The sequence below is a fragment of the Diplotaxodon limnothrissa genome, linkage group LG2 (assembly GCF_057381915.1).
Source record: "Diplotaxodon limnothrissa isolate DT_005_m linkage group LG2, D_limnothrissa_male_GT1.1, whole genome shotgun sequence".
Taxonomy (NCBI): domain Eukaryota; kingdom Metazoa; phylum Chordata; class Actinopteri; order Cichliformes; family Cichlidae; genus Diplotaxodon; species Diplotaxodon limnothrissa.
Genome location: NC_140597.1, coordinates 5,639,042 through 5,666,820, shown reverse-complemented (window position 1 = coordinate 5,666,820; position 27,779 = coordinate 5,639,042). Strand labels below are relative to the sequence as shown.

The 27,779-nt window shown below is 38.8% G+C and overlaps 2 protein-coding genes across 2 annotated transcripts; both read left to right on the top strand.

Annotated features, from left to right (window-relative positions):
• Positions 1 to 581: 581 nt before the first annotated feature.
• Positions 582 to 18,346, top strand: gpm6aa (glycoprotein M6Aa). The gene is made up of 7 exons (XM_085366170.1): positions 582 to 779; positions 10,768 to 10,960; positions 11,278 to 11,434; positions 12,431 to 12,584; positions 16,372 to 16,448; positions 17,113 to 17,178; positions 18,194 to 18,346. The coding sequence occupies exons 1-7, from the start codon at positions 743 to 745 to the stop codon at positions 18,344 to 18,346; spliced, it is 837 nt and encodes a 278-aa protein (XP_085222296.1). The 5' UTR covers positions 582 to 742.
• Positions 18,347 to 22,416: 4,070 nt separating this feature from the next.
• lrit3a (info leucine-rich repeat, immunoglobulin-like and transmembrane domains 3a) lies at positions 22,417 to 27,656 on the top strand. The gene is made up of 4 exons (XM_085366157.1): positions 22,417 to 22,556; positions 23,854 to 24,320; positions 26,193 to 26,498; positions 26,635 to 27,656. The coding sequence occupies exons 1-4, from the start codon at positions 22,441 to 22,443 to the stop codon at positions 27,654 to 27,656; spliced, it is 1,911 nt and encodes a 636-aa protein (XP_085222283.1). The 5' UTR covers positions 22,417 to 22,440.
• The last annotated feature ends 123 nt before the right edge of the window (positions 27,657 to 27,779 follow it).

The following is a 27,779-nucleotide window of genomic DNA, read 5'->3' as shown; positions in this document are numbered from 1 at the left end:
CCAATGACAACGCCTTGGTGATTGTATAACTTAATCTGTAAGACTAATAAGATTAGGAGAATCCCATTTCGAAATCAGATGTACCCCCTCACTTATTTAATGAGAGGTTGTGCTAATATAGAGCAGCCGCAGCCTCGCATGGGAAGGGGGGTTGGTGGGTGATGGGCTTAACCATTCTGTCTGAGAGGGGGTGTTGTTTAGGGAGGGTGAGACAAGGAATAGTCACCAACACTCATGAACACAACTGTCTAGACAACACAGTGAAAAGATCTTGATTCTGGCTTAGGTTCTACCACCGTTGCTGCTTTTAGTGTTTTAATCCAACATTTTCCACACACCTCCCTTTTTCAAATGCATGGCTCTTTGTCACACATGCGCTTTCCTTCAAACCACAGAGACCACCCTCAGCTCAAGCCAGCCCTGCTACTCCTCTCCTCCTCCTCCTCCTCCTCCACCAGGGACCAAGGAGGCGTTCTGCACTTGCCACAGCGGTTTGCAATGGACAGTACCACAAAGGCTAAGTGATCCTTTGCATCGCCCAGTCACTTGACAGAAACCACACCTGACAGCCAATCTAAGTGTTCAGAGAGAGTGAGAGAGAGAAAGAGAGAGAGAGAAAGTGAGTATAGAGAAAGAAAGGGGAACTGATGTGTGGATTACTCCTTAAATAAATACGATCTTAAACCTACACAGGACATTTATTTACTAATCGATAGCTACTTAAAAAAGAAGAAAAAGCAAAATGGAAGAAGACATGGATGAGGGGCAGACCCAGAAAGGTAAGAAAGTAAATCTTTGCATGTTCTGATGAATTCATTTATGTATGTTTGCTTTTGTCAGTGTCAGTAGTGTCTTTGCAGAGACAACTGCACAAATGTAAGCCATACCCTCTTTGAATAAAAGAGCATCTGTTTGTGGGAATTCTTTTGTCCACTGAGTATCAGCACTCCACTGAAAAGTGCACGTCTGTATGTGCTGTCTGGGTAGTCACAGGGGTGTGAACTGCTACAGCAAGGGCTGGACTGCCTTTGTTTGCTTGATGTGTCTTTCATGCTTGTCGTGATGACAGAGAGAAACACGAAGAGCATGGAACCAAACTGATCTACCATTATTACTAGTCTTTAAACCAGCAGCTTTCAGGTTCTGTCCTTTGTGTCGGAAAAACCGAGGTGCTGTATGATGCAGCAGTGCTTTGCAATATTCACTGTGCATTTGTTGCAGGAGGAGTTTTTAGGGGTTCTTTTTTCATTCACTTAGGAGGGGCAGTGTATGCTTTGTGCAGAGCTGAATTGCTATTTATACTTCACACCTCCGCATCTTGTTTCTCTGCATGAATGATTCAGTATATGGTTGCAACAGTATAAAGCAAGTGTATTTTCTCATCAGTGGATTGGAAAAAGATATTTTTTGTTAAAGAATGACACAATACCAAAGGTAAAGAGGATGCTGTTCTCATGTAGAAAACACGTTTTTATTTCACCTCCCTTGCCTCCTTCTCTCTCAGATTTATTGTGTCAGGCATATGTTTGTGTTGCCTCCTGTCGCTCTTCCCTGCAACTTAGCACTACTTACAGGCACACACACGAACTGAAACAGTTGCCATGGCGCTGGCAAAGTCATTATCTACTCCCTCTTCACCCACTCCTGTTGATGACATTTCAGAAGCACAGGAATAGTTTGCTGTGTCTAAGAATGTGGGAGGAAGAGAGACAAGAAGAGGCGCATATGTAGAGTCAGAAATGATTGCAGCACAGAGTGAAAAAGAAAATGAGAAGCTTGGGAGAATATAGTGAGCTTAATCAAACTGCTTGACTAAGCAGCGTAGTAGGAGAAGTTCTAGAAAACCTATAGATTTTGATCAAACAACCTTTAGTGGCGTCCCTATGGGCAATTTTTGGATGACAGTTCGATAATAAAGCCATCTGTCAGATCCATTAATTTGGGCAGAATATTAATGTAATTATTTAGCACGTACTCATATAAAGCAAGCTCTGCAAGCTCATTTTTCTTGAACAAAAGCTTATTAAAACCAAATTGACTGTTAATAACCTGTTACAGCAGAGGCTCTGCTTTGACATATGCAACCTGCTTCTCACACTAGGGTGCTTTTATGAATCACTGCCCATGTGTCAACACAAGCAAGCATTTGATTTCTCCCCTTGAACTTGAAAAAAAACTAAAATCATCACGTGAATATGAGGAAATAAGCCGTGTGTTGTTTTATACAGTAAACTAAAGGCTGAAGCTCTTGGAAAGTGACCAATACACACCAACCAGCTAACCAGCTAATGTTTGTTTTTAGCCCGACGCCTTCTATCATAAGTCCGCTCTAGACAACACTGAGAACTACTGAACTGGTTTCCACAGTAGTTAAGATTGCGCAGCTTCTCCAGCATATCATCAGGCAGTTTGGTTGTTGGAATAATTTCCATGTTGTACCTTCCAATGACAAAACTGAACAATTATTCTGTAGACCATGTGTAGCAGAAATCATAGAAATTTGTGCATAAAAAGACACTGCCTGGGATCCTGAGTGGCTCGATGTCGAAACATACAGCCTTTTTCGTAAATCATAGGCTATTATTATTTAACCATTAAAAAACAAATAACACAAGAAAATACACCCTGGTCCTGTTAGTTAGTATTGTGTTTGAAAGGTTATAGCTTAGACTTTCCTTTTGAATGAAAAATCAATAGTGTCACTATTTTAAGTATTTCAAGTCACGTTTATCACCATGCGCCAAGATGGTGGTTCTGGAGACCAAGTATTATGCAACGCAATTTACATATGTTGGTTACCTAAATTCTTGTATCGTTTATTAAATTATTGATTTGACAGCCCCTCTATAGTTTGTGAAGACAAAAGATAATTGCAATGACTCCTCTGATGATGGTCATGTTTTCGCCCATGTCACTTTGATTTTTCTGGAGAAATATGTAATAGTTTGTAATAATCATTGATCAGTTTTGACCAAAAACTCACAATCTAACCTTAATTGCAAAAAGTGGGATAAATCATAGAAAAGATTAAATACATACAGTTTACACTGTTAAGGAAAACATAATAACTTGACAGGCCTCTGTCTACAGCAAGCTTCTACCCAATAAATGTGCAGAAATTGGTAAGACTGGACATCTAGAAACACCAACATTTTAAAAGCTTCTCATTTTGCGTAACGCTGATGTAGAAGCAGAGCCCCCACAGTTGGTGATGTGCATTTTATCATCGTTTACATATGTATATTAAAGCACAATTCTTTATCATTTTGCTGATGAAGACATCATCCAAGCTAGCAAACGGACTGTAGATAAATTGGTACTTCCAGCTCAAAGGGGTGCAGGTGTCACTGAGTGCACTCACAGCATCCTAATGCCCTTCTGTCTTCCTCTTCTGAGGTTGCATGTCTCAGATTATGAGTCAGATGCACCAGGTGGGCACTGTTCACTTCAGCTGCTAGCCAAATGTATGAGCGCACTCTATGTACCAAAGTGGCCATTAGCAGCAGGGAGCAGTCCAGCGCCCTTCTGTTGAAAAAGCAGGTTTAGACCAGTAGGAACACACGGCTAAATATGCTAAAAGTTCTGGAAATGACCATATGGTGGGCAATACTGTGGATAAATAAACCAAACATGATTCTGCAGGTCATTTACACTTGATGTACTAACTGTTGCTGAATGGAAAAACTGAGAAAGGCACACCTGTTAGCATTTCCTGAGCCAAGAATCTACTCTGCAAGGTAGCGTTTGTCCTTCTGTTTGATTAGCATGTGGTTGCATGTTGAGCATCTCATTTTTGTCCGTCTACAATCATGTCAGTAACATCGTGTGACCGTAATACACAATGGAAAAATTGTGTTGTAGTTTTAAAGGTTCACCGAGTTTCATGCACTTTGAATTTGCAGTTGACTTGATAAATGCCAAATCGGCATTAAGCTAAAGGCAAGGAGATGCTGCTTTGAACATAGTTGCTGTGGTCAGACAAATGGTTTTCCACTACATAAAAACCACATTTGTTTGGGTTTTCTTGTTTATTTTTACCAAATATGATAAGAAATAAATTATTTAGAAGATATTATTCACTTGCAGCACATTCATGAATATATTACTTCATGTATAAGTAGCAGCCTATCTAAGAGCTCCTATGTCCTCCTCTACTGCCCCTTATTGTTTTGAAGCCTGCCCCAGCCCAGGTCAAGAGAGTTCCACCAATTGTTCTAGTAATTATTTCTGGAGCAGCTAAAAACCTTATGTGGGGTCTCTTATTGTTTTGAGCAATGACACAATGGTATAGATATAGGCATAGGGAAAGAGGTGTTGAAAATTACTTGCATTGAGATTGATGATAAACACTAGCTCACTGTAATGATAATATCTTAAAATGATAATATGATATTGTTGTCACTCAACATGATTGTGTCTTGTGAGTTGTGTTAGCTTATGTAATTTAAATGTTACTTAAAATTTCGGTCATTCAGGGTAAAGTGTGTCGGGAAACTGTTATTGAGTAAAAATTGAAGTACTAATATGCAGTATGAAGTACTCCACTGTTGTTGGACTCTGCAGACATGCTCTCATTATGGTCTATTGTTTTGGAGCTGTGCTTCAAATCCCTGCATTCTTTGGTTTTGGCTGCTTATAAGGTTGGCAATCAGGAAAATTAAACTCATTCCACCCTGTGAAATGGAAATACCTGCATGGTTAAAATGCATAAACCTAAAGTCAAAAACCTTGTTTCTTTTGCTGTGTTTTTGACTTTTGCCCCCTAGTTCCTGGAGTGAACTTGGCTTAGACAAAAGACACGTCTACAGTCACGCAGTCCTGTTTAGACTCTTCCATCTCTCTGTGAAAAAGGAAGAGAGGAAATCAGTAGCTGAGCTTTCAGGCCTGGTGTGGAACAACCTTTTAGCCCTGAAGGGGTTTTATGTGTAATGTGTCTCGTTCACTATTGTCCCACTGAATTTGTTGACATACAGTAAGTGGGTCACGGCTCTCAAGTACCCGGTCTATTCTCAGATTTTGCGCTGTGGTTGTTATGGCAACCATGCTGGTTGATTAAACATGCGCAGAGGAGATGGGGGCACACAGGAGCTGAAAAAAAACCTGCTCACTGCAGGGGAAGGGGGGTGGGGTGCATTAAAGGAACAAGGAAAGCAACGAGACGCATGCACGCCCATTACACTCAGGCTGACACAGGCACACCATCCCCCCACTGAGATCTCGCTCTCTCTTCTCTCTCTGTCTGACCAGGCTCACCACCACCCCGTCCCCACACAAAACCCCTAATAAATGCTAGCTGTATGTGGGAAAATTGATCTCTCTTATTGGATCTCTCGTGTTAGAAATGAATGCACAGACACAGAATTAGATTGTCTTTCCTTTTTCTGTCATCGTCTTTAATGAATTTTGTTCATTTAATACTCTAATGCAGCATGCCATTTATTTTCTCAGATGCTAAAACTGCATCAAAAGCAAAGCCTCATATCTCTATATGACTTCAAAAGGAAGAAATCCTTTTTAATTAGGAATGAACCAACATAAGCAACCATCCATCTATCCATTAATTTTCTTCCACTCATCCAATTCAGGGTTGCATAAACACACATTTGAGTAAAAATCATCTTTGAAAGCAAGTATTTGGAATCTGCCCAATATTACTTTTATGTCTGATATTTCACTAGGTATGGAACTATTTTGGTTAAGAAATATTTGTGTCAATAGCGAAAAAATGTCTTAAAGGTAATCTAGCCTTAAATAGAAATTATTTTTCCAGTTTAACAGGACCACTACACGTCAAATACTGACCTATGGATGAACTAAGCAAATTTCATAATGTGGAAATGTCTGAGAAACATCACAACACTGTAATTCGCAGAATTCATCCAATTCATCATCCACCCCGTTACTCCATAAATTAACCCTGCACTGATCTGATATGGACAACATTATCTCATCCCTCATGCAAAAGTTGACTAGGTCAGAGAGAATGTGTGTATGTGTGTATCCCTTTTGCCTGTCAGCTATGGCACTGACAGATGGAGGAGAAGTGGGAGGTGGGAGAGGCCCTGGGAGGGGGTCATCCTTTCTCTTTGTATTAGGGAGACGCCTTCTGTTGATTGGGCCGCGGTGTTTGGGCTCTCACAGGCCTCAATTTCACCCCCTCCCTTTCCTCCCTTGAAAAAAACATGTGGCTTTGTTCTAGGAAAATAAAATATTTAAAACAGTGCCATCTTCTAAATCTGTCTCTTTGTTCAAAACTGAATAGCATTAATCCTGGTTTTGCTAGAGTTAAGATTTGCACCGATGAAATTTGTATTTAATCAACACGCTGAGGCAAGAAAATCCTTAAATGCTTTTTACTGATTGGAAAATAGGTTATTCTGAGTAAAAGATGTTTTGTAGACTAAGCTTACCTCAAACATTTGGGGGTGTACTCCAGTTCAAAATAAGGCAAAACAAAAACATCACATATATTCATTCAAGTACACAGATGGTCCTTGTCACTGCAATTCTAGTCCATTTTAAATCTGCTTGGTTGCACCAAACTTGACAGTCATTGTTTCCTATACGACACAGCCATTCAAATACCCATGACCCCTAAAGCAGGCCATCTTTTATTTTTATCACAGGTGATGTGGGGCTAAGCAGAAAGCATGAAAAATGAATGTGGGAGACTTGTGTGCCTCCGCACTGTGCCACTTCTAAATTATTGATCAAGCATCCTCTAACTCTTAGAATCGTCCGTTTGCCATTTTTCACCCACTCAGAGTCTCAAATTCATTTAGGATCAATGAAGGTTTACAGAGAGCAAATGATAGCATGCACTGGTATTTTTTAATGGGGTGAGGAAGACAGATAACATATGAGATCATAAACACATTGCTGGTGATCTTTTATCACTGCAGTTTCAAAAACAGGAAGGAACATAGTAAATGTGAAGAAGGGCAGCTAGGCTAAGAAGACATTACGTTGTAAATTCAGCTGTTTCTACTCACGTGAGTACATTTTTTCTCTCAGACAAAGATGGAAGCCTTGTTAGTTTTTACGTTTTAACCTACATTTACAACTTTATCACTGAATCTGGTCCTTTTCTAACACACCTCTCTTTACTGGGTGTGATGAGTTTCCCTTCCACAGAATTAAGAGCAGACGATCAATAAAACATTAGTCTGTTACGTCCACTCAGTAATGCTTTTATCCTGCCTTCTGACTTCATCTTCAACTGTTTCCATGGAAACTCTTTAAGTCAAGTCACATATAGACAAATATTATCTGTGTTGTACTCTGTAGTTACATTTACAATACAATGTACAAACATACTAGTAGCCAATTCTGTTTACTGCTTGGTGGAAAAGTAGTCCGTGTAAATTCGCAGCTGCTTTATGCTGTGTGCAGAAAAGCAAGGAAATAAGCCTTGATTGAAGCCATCACTTAAATCATTGATATTACCGCTTGTCTCTCTTCATGTTAAATACAGGCTCCGCTCAATTACTGCACAAAATCAGCACCAGCATATCTCAAAGGCCGCTGCGTTCCTGTGTTTAAGATTCAAAATGCAAGAGAAAATGTTTTATATCTATTCTATCTATTTCTGATGGCTGAAAAAACTTATTTTTCCATACAAGCGACATAGTTTGGAAATAAAAAAAAAATTAACTGGGAACATTGCAGTAATTTGTATCCCATCAGTACTACATACAAATCCATGTGTTTGTAGTACTTGACTCAACAGTTGACTCTTACTCTGGCTCATAAATGGGCACTGTGGCCAAGAGGATAAGTGTTTCTGAACTCTCTGCCTCACTCTCATCTTGTCAGTAATCACAGCTACATCAATAAATTCTGTCAGTGCCTGTTTCCTGAAGTGATAAGGCAACTCAACATAATGAATCTGGGGTAAGAGGTAGTGACAGACAGACAGAGGGTACTCAAGCAAAGAACAAAAATAGCTACATTCACGAGACCTTGGGAAATGAATGAGTGAATCTGATAAAGTCCAGTTTATGTAACAGATCCTTGATTTCTAAGGCATTCCAGACATTATACTGCAAAGTTATCAGGATTGTGTGTTAACATGTATTTGGTTGGTCTCAGAACCTTGGCACTGGTGCATCTGGAGACCTTTTCATGCATAAGTTGCCAGAAAAAGACAAGCTGACACCTTTAAATAATGATAACAGAAAAATTTGCTATCCAAAATATTGCAGCTGCAGAATGGAATCGTGTTAAAAACACATGCTTACACATAACTTTGCATAGTTTTATGCAAAACTAACCACACTCTTACTGCTTCCATAGGAATTAAATGTGGCGTGATTGGAAGGGTTGCATTTGAACAAACCTCAGGACTTCTGGAAAGTACTTTGCACAGTCAAAACCAAAGTGGAGATGTTTGACTATCGTCACATTTGGCAAAAATCAATCGCACCATCAGCACAAGCAACTGTCAAACACAGTTCCTGTGGATCTTGCAGTTACTAAGTTGATCGTGACCTTGAACTCGTGGACTTGTGAAAAGAATCAAAGTGTCGCATCAGCTGAGTCAAAGTCAACTGATTGAAATTCTGTGGTGGGAAGAGTGCTGAGAATATACAAATGCCCACAAACCTCAATGAACTAAGGCAATTTTGCAACATGAACTTTGGACTTTGTTCCAATGTTCCTCCACAACAATGTCACAAACTGATAAAGCCCTGCAGAAAAGAATTACAAACTGATTCTACAAACTGTTGACTCATAGGGTGTACTTAGTTTTCCACAGGACTGAAGTGAGTTCTTTAAAACTGTGCTTTTTTCATTATTGTATTAGGATGCAGGTTTCCAAATAAAAACAGCTCTACTCAAAGTGAGACTATACAAAGTGATTTATATAAATTCATTTTTGATTACAATGACTAAACCAACACCTCCACTATGGGAGCTTCCCTCAAAGTATTCCTGAAATGAACTAAAACGGCAGAATTTAAGCAGCATCTGTTTAAGGCTTGGATCCAGAGGGAGTCCAGGCCATTTAAATCTACTGCAGGTTCTCAGAGTCACATGACAGAAGGTGTGAATTAGCGTGAAAACACCTAGGAGTGCATGTCACGTGGCATTGTAAGTACCTGATAGTTACCAAGAGGCACTAAAGGTGAAGTATTCCCTGAATTTGATGTCTCTTCCTAGGTGAATCACTGGGAATGTTGGAGAATTACTAAGGCAGTGATGATAAAGGCAGACAAATGGCACTGCAGTCCCTCTATTCAATGGGGGAATCACCAGTTTGAGATATAATACATACTATAATCTTTCCTCTAAACAACAAAAGGCTTGGAAGACAATATATATGTGTACCTCATCTTTAAAGCTTAGATCTAAGCATACACTGTATGAGCTGAGAATACTTAAACAGAGACTAAAATCAGAAGCTTATTAACAGGCACAGCAGAGTTGTTTGGACTGTGTAGTGTGACGTGTGAAAAGCTGCATGGATTGTTTTAGGATACAACATTCAGCAAACACGGATATGGACAGAAACATGTTTAAAATATAGCACATAAGCTGAATAGACATTCCACAGTCTAGCAGTGGATAACATCAGTAAGGAGGTAGATAATCTAGGAAACCCTGGGTGAAGGTTGTAACTGCACCAAGCGTTTGAGTGCTCAGCACAGCCCAGCGGGCGGACCAGCTACTTGGTATTCCACTCATGTCTGGATCAGAGTCACACGAAGAGAGTTGAGGAGGAGGAATATTGGGCTGACTGCTGCTTTGAAACAAAAGTGAAGATGACTAGACAACCTTTAAAAGAATGGAGCTGAAAACATCCTGAAATCTTATCATCTTTGCAACTGACAACAGAGTCACTGCATCTCTTCTGAATGAGCACAGCAAAACCAATGCAGATGAATTTAATCATGGGCCATGATCATCTTACATCTGATCAAGAGTAACGCCGTGCTGGTCATAAAAGCACATATACCACATTTGTATACTGACTTCAACTTTAATCATTTAGGATACTTATGAAGCAGCTCTCCGATTTTAATACAGGTCTAGCTGTTTCAGACTAGTCTGGCTTTGTGAAAAATGTATCTGTCTGGATAATATACAGCAAAACACTGCAATACTGGATTTGTTTCGCACTTACACAGGAAATACCTCTGTACCTCTGTTGTAGTTACTGGGAAATGACTGACTCAGTAGCACAAAACACACACACGAGATGGAGACTCATAAATCAAAGCAATTCATAAAGGCAACCCTGGGTACAATATTTACAGACGTGGCTTCTTTGTGAGCAGTCTGTGTCACAGGAGATTGAAGATGAACCTGAGCAGTGATTTGTCACCTTAAGAACCCCCTGGCACAGGAAGCTGAGGAAAGTAGAATGGGGTTAAAGGTCATAGTTACTATGTGAAACTAAGGCTGAGTTTATATTGCTGAATAAAATGTCAGCATTATCCGTAGGGCTATAGAGCTGACAGAACGAATAACACAGTTGTTTGAAAGGGTTTTGTTGTTGTTTTTTTAACATAAGGGAAAGGAGTACTGCAGTCAAACTAGCTTGCATGCATAGCTGCCTCCCAGCTGGTTTAATTGCTGGAAAATATTAAATGGAAATGGAAATACAGTGCATGCAGATGCATTTGCTCAATGCTAATGTATTGATAAATAATTTAAAATGCAGCAAATGCAGCAAAAACGTCTCTGTTACTTTGTGCCACGTCTGGTGTTTTTTCTCTCAGAATTTTAACAGTCTTTGTTGGCTAATCTCGTTCTCCGCTTTAGGATGCCTTGAATGCTGCATCAAATGCCTGGGTGGGATTCCATACCCATCCCTCATAGCCACCATCTTGCTGTATGCTGGTGTGGCCCTCTTCTGTGGCTGTGGACATGAAGCCCTGACTGGCACTGTCACCATCCTCCAGGACTACTTTGAGGTTGTGAGGAGCCCTGTGGATTCACTGGATGTCTTTACAATGTAAGTAACAAAGATTCTAAACAGCCCTGCTGATCAGCAAGAAAACATAGTTTGCATACTTCCACAGTATAAAATACACAATTATATGTGCTTTGACACATCCCAGAGATCCACCGCACAATCACAACAAGCGTAGCCAATTTAAGACAGATATGTTGATTACTTCTGTTTAACAGGCAAATGTAATGACCTGCAATTATCTATATAATTTTCCTGTGAGTATTTTTGTATGAAAATTCTTGCTAACATCTTAAAAAGAAAGGGTAACTTCTTATTTTTATAAACTGCATTTCTGTTGTTCTGTATTCCTTCTCCAGGATTGACATTATTAAGTATGTGATTTACGGCATTGCATCGGCTTTCTTCGTCTATGGCATCCTGCTAATGGTGGAGGGATTCTTCACAAGTGGTGCCATTAAAGATCTGTACGGGGACTTCAAGATCACAACATGTGGACGTTGTGTCAGTGCCTGGGTAGGGCTACTATTTTACTTCATACTAACTATAAAATGTATGTCTATTACTCTATATAAGCTTTTGCTCTTGTCGGGAATCACCTAGTAAATGTCAGGTCATTTCCCAGGAACTTTCCCTTGAAGGCTGAGTAGATTTCAATAGCTGACATTTTTTTTTGTGGCCAATGTGACACTACTCGTGCTCTCCCAAGCTCTATATGTAATAGATTCTTTTTTAGAGTTGACCCCTGTATTTGGTGAGGTTTCACTATTTTGAAAAGGCTGAAAAGGGTCAGCCACAATAGAGCCTTTACGAGTACTATAACTCAACTATCTTTATTTTCCCCTATAAAAGAAAGTATAAATAGCACTGCATTTTTCCCCAAGGAAAGAAGACATTGAAGGGAGATATACAAACCTAATGTAATCTGGGGTCATTCACATGTCTGCTCATCTCTTCTGTTTGATATATAGTACTTTCTCATAATCAATATATCAAAATCTTAGATTTCCCAAGTTCCTCTGCTAAAGAAATCTGTCTACACAGAGGAAAGTTGATCTTATCACCTTTTCTTTAGCTTCTCTTGAAGCTGTTTTTATTTAACAGGAAGAATCGAAAATGATAATGATTTGTTCTTTTAACTAACTTTTCTTGACAAGCTAATATCCTATGTAGTACTTACAGTACTCAACCAGCAAAGGACATTATAAGGTTTATTTCTGATCAGTGTTCAATATGGTAATACTGCTGAAACAAGAACAAAACAAATTATTAGCACACATCCAGAACATACAAAAGAGCATGCAGCAATCCTATAAAATAACTTGGAGGATATAAAAATATTAACTACAACAAAAACTAATCTCAGAAGACCTTGCCGTCAACATCTAGACATAGACGAGTCAACGTCTAAATGATCAGTTTTACACCAGCCACAGTGCCTTGGAAGGTGTTAATATTACAAATAAATACGGTTCCACTTCAGTAATCCATCTGTACTGTTTCCCCTTTCAGTTCATCATGCTGACATACATCTTCATGCTGGCTTGGCTTGGAGTGACTGCATTTACCTCCATTCCAGTTTTCATATATTTCAACATCTGGAATATTTGCCAAAATACTACTGTCCTGGAGGGAGCCACCCTATGCCTTGACCCACGCCAGTATGGTAAGCATGAATATTCTCCAGTCCGTCCGTCCACCCCTTTTGAAATAACTCGGTGACAGAAATTTATGCTGTATTTAAATTGCTACTTCTTTTTTACTTTTTAGAACAACTACCTGTACTGTAGCCTCCATATAGTTTTCTTTTAAATGGATTAATCATCACTTTAGGATATGGCTAAATAATAAAAATTATATTATTTTTTTTAAGTATAGCACAATGAGACTGTATGGAAATGATAAACACCATATAAAAATTCACACTAGATGTGAAAATTTGGCATAAAGAACATAAAAACACGGATACATCTTGCCTTGGGTCACATTAAACCACCGCCTGTGGCTGATTATCTACTTGGATTTCTCCACACAGCTGTTTCTAGGGTTTACAGAGAATGGTTTAAAAAAGTGGAAATATACAGTGAGAGGCAGTTCTCTGAGTGAAAATGCCTTGGTGATGCCAGAGGTGAGATGAAAATAGCCAGACTGATTAAAGCTACTACGAAGGCAACAGTAACTCAAATAACCATTTGTAACAACCAAGGTATGCAGAAGAGCAACTCTGAACACACATCACATCAAACCTTGAACCAGATAGGCTGCAGAAGCAGAAGACCACACTGACTGCTCCTCCTGTCAGTGAAAAACAGGAAGCTGAGGGTGCAATAAGTTCAGAAAAATAGCCAACAAAAGCTTGGAAAATATTGCGTGGTCTGATGAGTCTTGATGTTTGCATTTCTGCATCCTCACATTTGTGAAAGAATGGGGTGCTCTCAGGAGCTCAGTCAATTCCAGTTTGGTATCATGATAGGATGCCACCTGTGCAACAAGTCCAGTCGGGAAATTTCCTCACTACTAAATATTCCACAGTCAACTGTTAGTGGTAGTGCAACAAAGTGGAAGAGTTTGGGAACAAGAGCAAATTAGCCACAGCCACATGAAAAATCACAGAGCAGTGGCTTGTGACGCACATAGTGCACAGTGCTCACCAATTTTCTGCAGAACCAATCGTTACAGACCTCCAAACTTCATGTGGACTTCAGATTAATGCAAAAACAGTGGGCAGATAGCCTTCTGGAATATATTTCTATGGGCGAGCAGCTGGATCCAAGCCTTAAATCGCCAAACCCAATGTAAAGCACAGTATGCAGTGGTGTAAAGCACACTGCCACTGTACTCCACTGAGTGGAGCCATGTTCTCTGGAGTGATAAATCAAATTTCCATCTTGCAATCTGCTGGACGAGTCTGGGTGGTAGCCAAGAGAACAGTACTTATATGATGGCATTGTGCTGTATAAAGTTGTTGGAGGGGGGGTTATGGTGTAGGGTTGTTTTTCAGGAGTTGGACCCAGCTCCTTAGTTCCAGTGAAAAGAACTCTTAGGGCTTTAGCATACCATATAATTTTTGACAATTTCATGCTCCCAACTTTGTGGGAACAGTTTTGGGATGGCATGTGCAGAACATTACTTTATGACTGTGCATCATTTTGAGGAACGCCAATAAAGACATGGATAGGCAAGTTTGGTGTGGAAGAAGTTGACTGTCCCCTAGTCCTGACCTTACAGACAGAACACCTTTGGGATGAATAAGAGCGGAGATTATGAGCCAGGCTTTCTCATCCAGCATCAGTCAATGGTCAATGGTAACTTTATTGTCCCTGATGGGAAATTGATTCGCAGTATGTCAAAACAAACAACAAACATACAACCAACACATTACGTACACTCATTAAAAAATACTATAATATAATATAAGCCTGATAAAACAACCTAGATTTTCCATCGAAAAAAATGCAATGTGCAATGGCAACAACACTTACAATTTAGTGTTGTTAATTAAGATAATAGCACTAGGTACAAACGACAATTTGTGTCGCTTTGTCTTCACTGCAGTCATTTTATAACGACGACCTGATGGAAGCAGTTGAAAATTGTTAAAGAGAGGATGATCTGAACACAACAGGACAGAAGTTGCCTTCCTCAGCACCTGCCTGTTATAAAAGTCCACAAGCTGGACCTGAGACCTCCCTGAAATCTTGCCCGCCACTTTAACCAGATTGTTAAGTCTGGTCTTATTATCCATGGACATACTACCGTACCAAGCAATGATACAGAAAGTTAAAACAGATTCAATAAAACTTTTATAAAAGAGAGACATCATTTCAGATGAAACATTAAAACCTCTCAACCTCCTTAAAAAGTACAGTCTTTGTTGGGCCTTTTTCACTGTAGCAGCAAGATGTGACTCAAAGGACAGGGTCTTATCAAGAACAACCCCCAAGTACTTGTAACTATCCACCATTTCAATGGCTGCACCATTTACCACTGTAAGCGCAGGATGAGGGGATGACTTCCTGAAATCAATAACCATGTCCTTGGTTTTCAAGGTGTTAATCATTAAGAAGGACTGATCACACCATGAAACAAACTCATCCACAACAGGCCCATGGGAATCCTCTTCACCATGAAGGAGGCTTACAATGACTGTGTCATCTGCGTATTTGATGAAATGCCTATTGGCCTGTGTGCTGCGACAGTCATTAGTGTACAAAATATACAAAAGAGGAGAGAGACAACAACCTTGTGGTGAGCCAGTGGAAGAGTTCAGCTGTTTGGAAAAACAGCCGTTTATTCTCACACACTGTGATCTATCAGTTAAGAAGTCCAGTGGTTGACCTTACAAATGCGCTTCTGGAAGGATGGTCAAAAATTCCTATAAATACACTCCTAAGCCTTGTAGAAAGCCTCCCCAGAAGATTTTAAGCTGTTATAGATGCGGAGGGTAGGCCAGCATTATAATAACCCATATGAATTAAGAATGGAATTTCATTTTAGGAATATAATTTATTTTAATGTAACTATGGATCAAAATTACTGAGGGACATTTACAGTACCTTGCTGAATCTGCACTAGAAAAAATTACAGCAGTTCTGAAGGCAAAATGGGCTAGGGCTGTGCGATATGACCAAAATCTCATATCCCGATATAATAATTATATCGTCCGATAACGATATAAATCACAAAAATGTAACATTTTCTGTAAATTCTGTGAATCTCGGGCAGCTCGACTTGTGTGAAGTGTTTCCAGCTGGGCGTCGTGTACCTGGAGTCAAGTGTTTTAACCGATGCATGAAACTATACATTTTTAGACATAAGTTGTAATAGCCGCTGTTTTCTTTGTGAGTATTTATTACACGGCGTGCTGCAGGGAAAAGCCTGTTCTAACGTTTGAGTCTAAGGTTTATTTTTTAGCACCTGGCAGCTTTTTTTTGCTTCTCATCCATAAACAATATGCATACTCTTTCACGTAATTCAGTTTATTTTGAAAAGTCTCAACAGGATCTTGAGCTTTATTGTGAAAGGTTTATGTGGAAAATAAACAAGCGGACACGCTACTGTCATTGTTGCCTAACGACAACGCATAAAACAGTAGCTTGTCCATCTGTAGTGTGGTTATATACAATATAAGAGAAAGAGAGAACTTTAAGAAATGAATATAGCCACTACAGTGACCATCAAAACGATGAAAAAGTATTGCTGTAAACAGTTTATTTTGCGACACCACAAAACAAACGATAACGTAAAATGAAACAATAGACGTTTTTATATCGTCATCCGATATATATCGTCATCCGATATATATCGTTATATGAACAGCCTTAAAATGGGCTCCATTCGACAGTAGCAAGGTGCGACTAATGAAGTGACAGGTGAGTGTATATGTCACCTGTGGGACTATGTGAACAGAAAAAAATGTAATATAATACTCTGATACATGTATGTAATTTCAGGTATTGTGCCAATTGCGGAGGCCAGAACTATGTGCACTGGATCTGAGAAGTTCTACAGGATGTGTGAATCCAATGAGGTAAGGTAACTTTTGAGTACTGAATAATGTCTAATGTTGTCATGCTGTAAAATGAATTACACATGGGTTTCAAACATAAGACAAATCATTACTTAATATAGTGAAGACATCACTGTGAATAGCTTTTCCAACAGTGGCATTCCTTGCAGGTATTCTTCTAAATGTTACTTTTAAATGAAAAATAATTAACAGAACCTGCATCAACTGCAAAAAAACACCAGTTAGTCCTCATTACAGCAATAATATTGTCAGATTTGTCAGATTCACACATTCTACACCACAAAGGCAAAAGAATACAGTGCACCTATACTACGGAGCAGGAAAATCAAAAACTGACAGTATGACAGCATGCCTGAACTGACAGCATTGCAAGGTATGAACGCCATTCAAATTATTTGACTTAATAGTCAAAGTTTGACAGAAAACTCAGACTATGACCCCAAACTCACATGTTAGACAGTTGACAAAAGTATTTTTTAACACTGAAATTGCAATTTTTCTGATGAGAAACTTGAGCATTTACATACTGATGGTAAATGTGTCACAGATATCAAATGTGAATTTATGGATTTTATTCTAAGAATAGAGTCAATGGATTTTGATTGCCAAATATATCTGCTAACCCCTGAGGATTAATATGTCCTGCGGTTTGTTTTTGATCCAGCTGGACATGACATTCCACCTGTTCATCTGCGCCCTTGCTGGAGCAGGAGCTGCTGTTATTGCTATGGTAAGCCACCGATAAGAAAATGAAAACAAACTGAAACCGGTTTAAGTTTTATTTATTCATTTATTTTAAGTAATGCAGTATTTTTTTCATGAAGATCAGATTAAGCTTTGCTGCTGTTGCAGCAAACACTGTGCAGTGGTAAGACAATTTTTGAAAATGAAGGCAGGTGAGAAGAACTGCTGTAGCGGGATCAGTAGCTTCTGTTATATTTACCTGTGAGAGAATAGCTGTAGATAGGAGAGAAGGCATTTTGGCGCAGTTTAAAAAGACAGTTTGTCTCCCTCCCTCTTTCGGAGGAGCCAGGCATGTCATGCCGTTGTCATGGAAACAGGGAGAAGAAAGGCTCTGAGATTGTTGCAAACATCACTCAGTAATCAGCAATTTGCAAGGAGCCATTTTCTGAGAAACAGAAAGTGTTTGCTACTCGAGATGATGATGCAAATTGTGGGCTGAACTAGTTTACTCACATCGCAGTTTTTTTGCTGTGATTAATCCCTCCAAACTTAGCTGGAAAACAACAGAAGCACTGGTGCACCTCAATACTGAAGTAAAAAAAATCACATAAATTAATGAATAATGTTCATAAGAAATAGAAAAACAACACGTGCAATAACAACATGAACAATAATAATAACAATTATTATTATTAGTAGTAGTAGTATAGCTTCTGTATTTTAATCTCAGTCAAATGGTCCTACTGCATATTTGCAAAGCAAATATAAAACTGTCAGTCCCTGTGAAAAGAAAAGCTGTGTAACAGTCTCAGTCATTAAACCACAATACATTCATTATAACCACTGCTGCCATGGTAACACAAGTCCAACACTACAGTTAGAATTATGCTGCCACCTGCTGGACGATTGTTGTCCTTAATCCAAGGGTTCAGATCAGCTTTTAAAGTCTATTCAGTATTAAAAATGAATACATTTAAGAAATCAATAATGATAATGCCTAGATTATGAAATACAGCCCATCGTGTGTGATTTGCTAAATGGGAATGATAATTTTCTTACAGATCCACTACTTGATGGTGCTATCTGCCAACTGGGCCTACGTGAAGGACGCCTGCCGGATGCAGAAGTATGAAGACATCAAGTCAAAGGAGGAGCAGGAGCTTCACGACATCCATTCCACTCGCTCCAAGGAGCGTCTCAACGCCTACACATAAAAACCAGCGTGAGGCCTGGCCCTGCCACTCCGGCCTCTCTCACTCTCTCTCTCTTCTTGCTTTCTATCTGTCTCTCTCTACCATCCCCTCCCGAGGGGGGGCGGATGGCGCCTAGGGCCCTCGCCACTGCTGATGTCACTGGTGCTCCATATGACAAATGTGGTCTCGGGGGGGGGGGAACGTCACATAAACCTCCCCAGTCACAAACAGCATTTCAGATGAAAAAAAAAAAAGCCCCTTTACCTCTCTCATGGATGGTGTTATCATTTTGGCAGTTGTGTTATTGAACAAGTTGAATAAGAGTTATTTAGTGCTGACAGTAGTTTTTGTGTAGTTTTTAGAGTCAGAAGTAGCAGTAGTATTTATGTTTTTTTTAAATAGTGTACAATTGTTTTACTTTTCTTAAACTTTATTTTATACCAAGTGTCATTTTGCTTTCATGGATAATTTATTTTATAATGATTTCCTGAGGGGGTCAACAGGGGCTTCAAAGGGTTTTCAAGCACATTTCTCATGTCGTGTGTCTGAAGATTTCATGTTCAAGAACTGTGTACTGTATGTGAGTGGATGGTTAGTTTTAAAAATATTTTAAATTTCACAATACAACTATGAAGCATTGTAAGCCTTTGCCATACCAGTATTCCCAGGGATTAAAACCACTTTCACATGAAAGCAATTTAATCTGTTTTTCTATGTGAAACATAATTTTAAAAAAAAATAGCAAGACAACGCAAAAATACCAAATCAGAGTAAAATAATATTTGCTAGATGTGCCAAGCCTGTTAAACAGGAAATACTGACTTTGATAGATAGGATTAGTGAATTGAAGATAAATTGTGGGTTATTTTATGATATATTTGCCATTTAGATATATTTTCGGACTCGCACAAATGCACATGCAAACATGCTTTCATATTCTCTTTTTTAATTTCTAAAGTTGAACTTTATAAATACTAATCTCCTGCTTTGCAGTACTCTGCACTGTATATACTGATACATATACTGATAAGTATACCTATATGTTAAGCACTGACATTTAAAGACATCTCTTGTGACAGTAAGAAGAAATCAGTCCTACCTGCATCTATCAGCCCCAACCTGAAAAGAAGTTGTCTGTGTAATGGCACTCCTTGGTGGAATTTTCAGATGTGAGAAAAGTGTGCGTCACCGTAATTTTGTTCATTACAGTAACTGTAACTTGCCTATAAATCCACATACAGAGGTGGCCTGTCAGTTCATTGCCTGGCGATTTTTTTCTTTCTGTCAGTATTTCTCAAAGCTAGTTTCATGCACTTCTTTGACCATTTCTGTGCTCTCTCTAGATGTAAGCGCATTGATGTTCAACTCAAAGTTGGATAACTGTACTGTTAGTAAAGACTGTGAATTTAGATGTTTCTCGTGGCATGGACATGCATCAATATAGTCTTTTTGACTCATAAGTTACTTTATTTCACCTCTTTATTTTTACACTATTGACTGTCTTGCTGGATAAACCTTTTGTTTATATGTGCAGTACTAAACCTCCCACGCTTACTGCGTTATGCTCCTAATATTAGCGACTGTAGTCTTTGAGTTGTGTCTATTTAGTTTGTGATGAGGTTTAAACCATGTCTTAAAGCTAATACTTGTACCAACATTGCATACTCTGTAATGATCTGAAAAAACGCTTTCAGCTTTCTCCTCGTATTAGTCTTTTGTACTTTCACTACAGATGCTTAGTAGCAGGCTTTAAATCTAATCTGTTTTGTATATTCATGTGCCAACAGCTTGAAGTGGCTTATTTGACCTGTATGATCAAATTTGCTTGCATAAATAAAATTCACTTGTGTACTTGTTAATAAATACCATTGGTTTCTTGTGTCCAGTTTGTTTTGATATGAACCAACTATACAGGTAGTAGCACAGGATTTTAAAGAGTTACAATATGAGACAAAAATATAAACTCTTAGCTTTACAGTGAATCTGTAAGTACAGCCAAGAGGATTCATTTATAGACAGATTAACTAAAATGATCAAAGAGTAAAGAACACTAATAAAGGTAAGAAGAAAATCAACTCAGCAATTACATTATACCACTAGATGTCATGCTTTATTCTTAATCACTTCAAATAAAAAATGAATAACAACCTAAACGGATTGTTAAGCTACTAAACACTGACCATGGAATCATACTAGCATAAAAAAGACACCTAACTCAGAGGATGTACTGGTGTTTTGTTTACACATAACAGACAATGTAGGAAAGAACTAATTTTAAATTGAATCTTTAAACACTTGGTTACTAGCAGAAACATAATTTGTTTCATTTCTTTAGGTTAATCTACAAAAATACCAAAGACAACAAAGTTTGACAAGTGTAAAATTGTATTTTTGCACTGACAAGGTGATTCCTAAAGAGCTATTACCCCAAATCTTTTAATCAAAAACGTATCATACCTTGGCATGGGGGGCAGAGAGTCCTTAAAGGAATGTGATAAAACCAGAAAAATGTAGGACAAAAGAAAAAGTGGCACACCTACAGCATAATGAACAGAATGCGAAAATCATGTCCTTCAGAAATTGGAAACAATCCAGCAAAGACTTGACACACGACCTGAGAGATTTATCTGGCACATCTTCAGTTGATCCATCTACTGTTCACTGAAGCCTAATGAGAAATGGTTTCAGTGGAAGGGTGGCTACCTAGAAGCCATTCTTAAGGGAAAAAAACAGGGAGAAAAGGCTGATGTATGCCAAATTACACAAGAATTGTACAGAATATCAGTGGATAAAAGGTCTCCTTGAGTGATGAACCCAAATCTGAAATTGGTTGGAATCACGCTCGAAATGTATGGAGGAGGTCAGGAGAGAGGTACAGCAGAAAAAACAGAAAGTACTGTGAGATTTTGATCCGTCATGCAATACCACCTGGAAAACACCTGACTGACAAAGGTTTCATTTTTCACCATGATAGCGATTCCAAACCCACTGCCAATGGAGTAAAAGTGTACTTGGACAGAAAAAGCATACACAATGGCACACCATCAGTCACTACATGGTCTCCCCAGAGTGTGCACCTCAGCATTACTGAAGCGGCGTGGGATCATCTTGACAAAGAATAGAACAAAAGGCAGCCAACATCCAAAGTGGAGCTTTGGGTGTCCTTCAAGACACCTGGACACTACTTAAAGAAATGACAAGAAAGCTTGCCTAAAAGAGTTCTGGCTGTGTTAAGAATAAAGGTGGTCATACCAAGTATTGACTTTGAAGCTAGTTAGAATTGTACACACAGTTTTTTCAACTATATTTCCATGTATGTTTAATAAATCACTGTACCTATTTCAGGTTTACCTGGCAAAATGTAAAGAGATGAGAGGTGGCTCAAGCCACCGCTCAAGCCCTTTGCATAGTATTATATCAGCATAATGACTACCAGAAAATGTATGTCTTAGAATGACATACAAAAACATTAAAAGCAACCCTTGATTAACAGACCACTAGCAAATACTGTCTGAAAATATGAAAGCTTGCATTACTTCAAACATATCTTCAGCAGACAGGTTGAATTTGGCCACTACCTAAAGCTACTGATCCTCCCAGTGAGGCAATAAATCATATCCAAGATTACATTTTACACCCTGGTGCCAGACAGAATTCCCTCAGTCTAAAATATGGCCTCCAGCTAAATGACATATTAGTATTTGAGGAATCTCTTCAGTTAAAGGAATTTGCATCAGATTTCATGAACATATCCACAGTGTTATCTTAGACACAGGCTGACAACAGAGGGACAAATCAAACTGCCTTATAAGGTGAACATCTTTCCAGAACTGGCTAGCGTGCCACATTGGTTAGCTTCCGTGACCCTGTCAAGCCTAAGAAATCCTTCACTAATCCCACCCCTCCTTCCCATCCCCCCGGTCAATCTGACAGGTCACCTGTATTAGATCCTCAGCCTACCGCTGCCTCTTATGTACTTTTAAAGCTCTTTTAATTTGTTTCTATTTGTTTTTTTTGGAGTGGGAAGAATAATCCTTTAGTCTCTCAAGGCATCCGAATGTCTTTTTTCCTGAGATCCCCTCGATGTGAGCATTTTGGGTGCATTCAGTGACATCATGCGACGACTTCTGTGCCTGCATGCATTCCTATGCTGCCTCACTATGGCTCATCCGTTCTGTCCATCCCAGTGTACCTGTGTTTTTCATGGACGCACCGATGGAACAGGAACCAGGTAAATAATACTTTGTGGATACATAAACTGTACGTGGCACATTTTGAAAATCTAAAAATGAAGGACAATTTTTCAATTTATGAAGAGTTTACGTAGCCTGCGAGTGTCCCTAATTAGGTCATCTTGTGAAAGGATAGTACTTTTTACTTGTAAGAACTTAACTTAACTATATGCCACCTTCAGTGCTCTTATTCTAAATAAGTAAATGTATAGCAGAAAGTTATATGTTCATGGGGATCATTTACATGCGTACTTATGGTATATGTAAAAACCACCCCCAAAAAATCCTAACTGGATAACCAGCAACCAAAAAAGATAAAGTCTTATATTTACTATGCGCTAAGAAAAGCAACTGTTTCTCAAGCATTTAATTTAATTAACTCTTCGCAGTGCAAAATGTGCAGGCCGTATTGATCCGTAATAACATAATGTATGTTACCTGGCATAGCACCGAACTATTTATAGGGCTACCTGAGAAAGACCTAATGACCCCCAGCATAATTAGTCCTATTAGTACTATACCAATAGTAGATAAAAAAAAGTTAATTGTGGAAGAATCACTTTGTATATACGGATAGATGACAAAAATCAGATATTAGTCAACCTCATGCTTCCCAAACTATTGAAATGCACCTTACTACTGATTTTACAAGTCTCTCAAACTCCACTGAAGTTATGGAACATCATTCCTCTAAAATATATTGCCTCAGATATAGTTTGGTGCTTTGTTTAATTAGGTCAAGAATTGATGACTAGAAAGGCCATGCACTGCACAATTCCCATCAATTCATTGACTGATGCATGTGAGGAAGTCAAGCTCACAGGACAAATCATAGAATGACTGCTAAAAGAAGGCTATAATAAGAAACAGCTATGTATTCATTTGTCATAACAACTCCTTCTAAGGGAGGCTAGTACAGGATAACACAGCCAAAAGATCCTCTCACTGTACAGACCAAGAGTTATGGTTTTTCCTTGAATATGTCACCTGTCCTTATATCCATGACTACAATTGATTGCAAGATTTCCAGCAAGTTTACCAAGTCTCCTTGGTAACTACAATTATGTCAATTAAAGCATCATACATTGTGATATAGTGTAGATTGTTAGAACTGGTGTATGTATGAACGAATCAAGGGATGTATACCAGTGTTACACCTATTTGAAAGATCAGTGTTTCCTTAAAACATCTGTATCTGTATTACTCTTCTTAAAACAGGCATTAGCTGTTAATAGGAGGAGATCATAGAGATGAGATAAATCTCACATGAGATAAATTTCTGTCTTTGATTTTCAGATCTGTACTGTGCAATGACCCAGACATGTCTGACATCCCCGTCAATGTCCCCGTGGACACAGTCAAACTTCGTATTGAAAAAACTGCAGTACGGCGAGTCCCAACAGAAGCTTTTTACTACTTGGTGGATCTACGATACCTCTGGATTACCTATAATTCCATAACCTCAGTGGATACTGGAAGTTTCTACAACCTAAAAGTGCTCCACGAGCTGAGACTGGATGGAAATATGATCTCAATGTTTCCATGGGAATCTCTCAAAGAGATGCCAATGCTGAAGACACTGGATCTTCACAACAACAGAATTAATAATGTTCCCACCGAGGCAATTCCTTACCTCCGCAACATTACCTACTTGGATCTATCCAGCAACAAATTAACCACCCTGCCCTCTGAGCTCATGGACATATGGCCACCATTTAATGGTCTACCTGTATCTTCTAATGCCTCCCAGAAAGTAGTATTAGGTAAGAATAAAATGCTCTGTCTGACTTGGTTTGTAGGACACTTTTCGGGTTATTTGTAATTACTCCAGGAACTTCTTTCTATCACCTGTTAATCTAGCCAGATTTGTTCTCACTGAGCAGTAGTGTCTGCCAGGAAAAAGTCAAATGAGCTTAATCTAAGCAGTGGCAGAGCTTACATTAAATGTACATTATTGCCTGATTAACTGCAAAATAATTAACACAATACAAGTGCATGTGTGTAGAAAGAATCAAAGAGAGAAAAGAAAAGAAAGAAAGAAAAACAAAGTAAGAAAGTTGAATTAATTTGATCACTCTATGGAAAAAAAGCTACTTGTAGTATAATCTGTGATGCATATCAAGTTGTTACAGATAGACTAAAGCCAAACCCCTTAATGTGTTTATGGGCTGTTTCCCTGCCTTTAGCGGTGCTGTAGTTTACTTGTCAGGAACAAGTTTAGACCTGTGTTGTCTGGGTCAAAGCCCAGAGTTCAGATTAATAATCCAGTGGCCTTGTTTTAACTGTGGTTAAGTCTGAACCGTTTGTCTTCTAGAAACCACCCGTGTCAGAGCTTTAACCTGAAGATTCACATTCACAAGTTCAGACACAGTGCACACAAGGCTTAACTGAAGTTTTAAACTTCAGGTTTCAGGTTTATATTCAACAAAAAGTTTAGAAATATTGGAATAACATAAATAATTTCAGATCGTTTTAATGTATGTTATTTGAAATAAATGTTGGATCAATTTACTTACTTACACTAGAAAAACTGGCTACTGACAGAAAAAAAATAACCCCACATGAAATTGGAAAACAGACAGTCCAACCTGGTATGACTGCACACAAATGCCAAATATCAAAAGACATGAAACTAACAACGTAACACTATGAAAGTACGTAAACACAAATTCAACTGAGCCATCAGATATGTGGCAGTGCTAATAATTGTGCAAAATCACACGCTGTTTATTTTTTATTTAGTCTTTTCTTCTTTTGTATGCAAGTGAATGAATGTCTCTTGTACCTTCGGAGCACTGACAGTCTGAGGTTAGGGCCAGAAAGTTTATCCATGCCAGAAGAGCCCCTGTATACCTGAAGGAAATACAGGATTAAGTGACAGGAAAAAATGGGCCATGCACAGGAGGAGAACTTCTTTAGTGTATCATAAAAGTACTTTCTGTTAATATTAAATAGGAGCTATGCTAAACTTTATTATTTTGAATTAAATGCCAACTACACACAGACTTTCAGAATGTCATTAATGATGAATTGTTATCAACAACTTTATTTTCAACATGCAATAAATGTGCAATTTACACAAAAGTCTGTAGTTCTCTTAAGCTGGATTACAACTATGTTTTTAGTGATTGCTCGATATTTGTGCTAACACACCAAGCTAATGGAAAAAGTACGCTACCACAAACTGGAGGAAGGGCAAGCACAGCTTAGGTACTTTGCCACTGTTAAGACAAACTAATCTGCTTAATGGGCTTTAGTATCCATTGGTACATGTGCTCACCTATTGTGTGCACCAGGTGTTTACAGTGAGCTGTAAAGTAAACTTCATTACTCGCTTATGAAAGGCTTCCTTCCACAGTTCAATTATTATGCCTAAATTAAGACTTTAAAGCCAAAAAGAGAACTAAAAATACAAACGCATTGTACGCTGATGAATAGCATCAGTGTAATTTGTAGTTTTCTTTATAACACCATACTCGCTGCAGCTCTGAAAAGTATTGCTAGAGCTCAATGTGGACTTCTAAAAACTTCTCATAAATGTGACTTTATTATCTTTTGCCCTTTCACTGCTAGAATACCATCTCCACTTTTCTTAATGTTGAATCATATGTATCCTTTTTTCTTTTCTTCTTAAGGCCTCCAGGATAATCCATGGTTCTGTGACTGTAAAATCTCCAAGATGATTGAGATTTCCAAAATGGCTGAGACACCAGTAATTTTGATGGATCTATTTTTGACCTGTGCTGGACCAGAAAATCTTTCAGGTGTTCTTTTTCAGCATGCTGAACTTGAAAACTGCGTAAAACCATCAGTGATGACATCTGCAACCAAGATCACATCTCCTTTGGGCAGCAATGTTCTCCTACGATGTGATGCTTCAGGCTTTCCAACACCAACACTTTACTGGGCTAAATCTGATGGCTCACCAGTCAGTAACACAGGTAAATATTAAAGCTCTAGGAAATCATAATTTATCCTGTTTTTACGGTTTGGGCATTTTAGCTGCCTTGAGCCTCATTCAAAGCTTCACAGTGATATATGACATATAGCTATTTCTGCTTTTGTTCCACTCTACAGTCCAGGAGTCACCTGGAGATGGCATCAGATGGTCCATCATGAGCTTGCATGGGATACTGTACAAGGATGCTGGTAACTACAGCTGCAAAGCTAAGAATGTCGCCGGCAGTGTGGAAGCCACCATTTCTCTCACTGTTGCTGGTACCATTGGCACTACTGTCCCCCCACAAAGACCTGGCATTGACACTGGGCCAAGCAGTGTGGGCACAACAATAGTTCCACCAACATTCATTCCTGACTCATTTATGTCGACAGTTCTCCCAAGAGCATCAACAATTGCTTTTTATAGAAAGTTAAAGCCTACCCCTAGCAATGGTTTACAAAAACCTAAAGTTAAGCAATCAAAAAATGAGCAAGGAAGCAACGTGACAAAGCTTGCAGCCGATGAAAAAAGCAAGAAAAGCGATACATCAAAGTCTATTAGGGACCTAAAGATTGTTGAGGAAACAGCTGACAGTGCAGTGTTGCTCTGGACTGCAGATGGGTTACCAAATGATGCTCCACTTACAGTGGTATATTCACCCTATGGTGAGGATGACACTAAAAGGACAGTGGAGACTAATGCTGGCAGTGGAAAAGTACTCCTAGATGGACTGTCGTCTGGGATGAGGTATTCAGTTTGCCTTGTAGCAAAAGGTGCTGCTGCTGGAAAAGATCCCTGTATTGATTTTTACACACTGGACAATGTCGAGGATGGTGGGCAAAACCAACTTTTCATCATCGTAAGTGGCATTGCCTGTGCTTTGGTTTTACCTCTTATTATCCTGCTGCTCTACAAGATTCTCGCTCTTTATTGCAAGGGACGCAACACCGGATTGAATGAAGAGGACCTTGAAAAAGAAAGCTATGTCAAGTTTGAGACAATATCAATGAAACAAAGAAATCTGAACTCTCACCCAACTGAGCTTTGGGCAAGGAGACCAACTAATGAATCAGAGCGAATGCTGCTGTGTTCCAGATCAAGCATAGACTCCCAAATGACCTATAAAAGTGACAGTTCTCGGTCTGAATATCTCTGCTAAAGCAGGAAGCCATGGTAAATGTTCACGCACCATGGTAGTACCACATTATATGAGATACTCTTTACATGCCTTTTGTGACATTGATAAAAATTATCAGCTATATAATTGTTCATAAATATATAT

Bases quoted from the DNA above. Each gene is read 5' to 3' on its own strand.
- lrit3a (XM_085366157.1), top strand. From the start codon at position 22,441: ATGCGACGACTTCTGTGCCTGCATGCATTCCTATGCTGCCTCACTATG. The intron at 22,557-23,853 runs GTAAATAATACT...TTTGATTTTCAG, and splicing joins ACCGATGGAACAGGAACCAG to ATCTGTACTGTGCAATGACC. The intron at 26,499-26,634 runs GTAAATATTAAA...TCCACTCTACAG, and splicing joins CTCACCAGTCAGTAACACAG to TCCAGGAGTCACCTGGAGAT.
- gpm6aa (XM_085366170.1), top strand. From the start codon at position 743: ATGGAAGAAGACATGGATGAGGGGCAGACCCAGAAAG. The intron at 10,961-11,277 runs GTAAGTAACAAA...TTCCTTCTCCAG, and splicing joins TCACTGGATGTCTTTACAAT to GATTGACATTATTAAGTATG. The intron at 11,435-12,430 runs GTAGGGCTACTA...TTCCCCTTTCAG, and splicing joins GACGTTGTGTCAGTGCCTGG to TTCATCATGCTGACATACAT.